The 2,210-nt window shown below is 35.7% G+C and overlaps 1 protein-coding gene across 1 annotated transcript; it reads right to left on the reverse strand.

Moving 5' to 3' along the window:
* On the reverse strand, nt 1–1,174 carry LOC132602551 (probable carboxylesterase 2). Its single transcript, XM_060315376.1, has one exon. The coding sequence runs from the start codon at nt 1,115–1,117 to the stop codon at nt 134–136; it is 984 nt and encodes a 327-aa protein (XP_060171359.1). The 5' UTR covers nt 1,118–1,174; the 3' UTR covers nt 1–133.
* Nucleotides 1,175–2,210: the final 1,036 nt, after the last annotated feature.

The following is a 2,210-nucleotide window of genomic DNA, read 5'->3' on the forward strand; positions in this document are numbered from 1 at the left end:
AAGAAGAAGAAAGGTTGTCTTGAAATAATACAAAAGTATTTTTCAAATTGTTCAAGCATAAACTAGAGAATATTACATAAAAATGATAAAAGACATTATAATTCGTAGATCCAATAAAAATAGCCTAATACATCTAGAGAAAATGAGGCATTTCCCTGTTGAAGAAATGAGCCAAATCCTTAATCAAATCTTGAGCCTTTTGATAGTTCAAATCATTCAAATGAAATACATGGTCCTCCTGTTGTGTTTCTCGGATCTCAACCACACCCATCCACCCGCTCCGGCCCAATGCGTGATAATAGGCCCACCCTCTATCCTTCAAAATATCTTTTTCCGCCACACAAATTAAGACTCTCCGACATCCTAGGGTCATTAAACCTGGTGCACCTTCCGCCACAGGGTTAATCCTCGGGTCATTATTATCCGGACTCGAGGGACACGCGAATGGCCACATTCGATCCAAGTGCACCTTCTTATCCGGGTACAAGCTCTCTGACCCAATTGGATCTGACCCCCAAAAATACGGGTGGACTAAAGCAACACCAAGAATATCAACCATAAGCCCCGGCTCAACACTTCCCGCAGCCATAGCCACATTATGCGCTATGTTAGCTCCCGCGCTATCGCCAGAGAGGAAAACACGCGTGAAATTGGCGCGTTCATTCAGCCACGGCTCGGGGCCGTCGCCATTACAATGGGAAAAAACCCATTGTAGTGCTTGCCATGAATCTTCATATGCAATAGGAACAGGATATTCAGGGGGTCTTCTATAATGAACGGAAACCGCGATAACTCGCGATTCGGACACGAGGGCATTGAGGTAATTATGATAGTGTGACGAAGATGGAGTGAACATACAAAATCCTCCACCATGGAAATAAATAACAAGTGGAAATTTTTCGTTTTCAGAGTTATTGGAAATTTTTGGGAGATAAATACGAACATAAACTTCAGAATCAGGGATTATATTTGAAATGTCTTTTGATGTAACTTCAGTTTGAGAATCAGTACCTGGTGGAATTGAATCAGTTCCCAAAAGTCTCTCAACATGACCATTTTTGTAAACTCTAAGATATGGTAGGAACTCATAATCAAGCTCTGCATTGCTTGTAGCCATTTAATTTTTAGCCTTAAATTAAGTATACGTAGTTGAATTATTCTTTGAAGTATATGTATTTATATTATGTTTGAATTCATTATCATGAAAAAGTAGTGTACCATAGTCACGTTTAAATTGTGATAGCTACTGAACATTTTATCTCCACAAGTTGTGGTGCATTATGTTTGTACGTAGATAAGGTGAGATTTGGTTTATTGTCTGCTTTTGAATAGTTGAAAGTGCTTTCCAGGTTTGGAAAAAATAATACTCCTTAGTTCGTTAAAAAAAATGATAATTTTCTAAATTTTGAAGTTAACTCATTTTGCTTAAGTACGGGCTTTCATAGTCACACGAATATTATGACATATTTAAAATTACAAGTTCTAAAAGTTTTATGACCACTTGTAGCCATTCCGTGAGCCACTATTTAAGTTTTAATTAGTGTTTGCCAATTATTGATGTTTTAAATGTATTCAGGGGTGTATGTAGCATTATAGGTGGGGGTTCAATTGAACCCTAACTTTTTACGCGCGGAGCATAAATTTATGTTTAAAAATTTATTACAATTGCAATAATTAGTAGATATGAATTCATAAATTTTAAAATACAATGGGTTCAACGCTAAGATCTCAAAAGGTTGAACCCACAAAGTTAAAATTTTGAATCCGCCTCTGAATGTATTACCTGCTTCTCTTCTTCTTTTTCTTCTCGCTCACTGCCTACTTCTCTTCTTCTTCTCCTTCCCGCATCTTATTCTTAATATCCACACGTTACCGAGGATTTTTATTTTGTAATCAAGCATGGTCTCAACTCTCAATCATATAAGCTTTATGAATTTATTCTTACAAGAATTGAAGTTTAATTACACAAAGTCTTGAAGTTTGAAATATGGAATTCAAACAAAATGACATATTTTCATGAACATGTACATCGTTTTAGTCATCCAAAGCACATTTGGTTCTAGTAGTTACTTTACTATATTTCTTTTTCCCTTTCTGTAAGAAAGCTTCATCAAATTAGTGAATACTACTGAATTTTGAACTACGTACATAGTCGAACTTAAAAACATTATATAATAGAAATGTAGAAGATAAAATATGAGAAGAATTTT

This window comes from Lycium barbarum, chromosome 7, assembly GCF_019175385.1.
Source record: "Lycium barbarum isolate Lr01 chromosome 7, ASM1917538v2, whole genome shotgun sequence".
NCBI classification, from domain to species: domain Eukaryota; kingdom Viridiplantae; phylum Streptophyta; class Magnoliopsida; order Solanales; family Solanaceae; genus Lycium; species Lycium barbarum.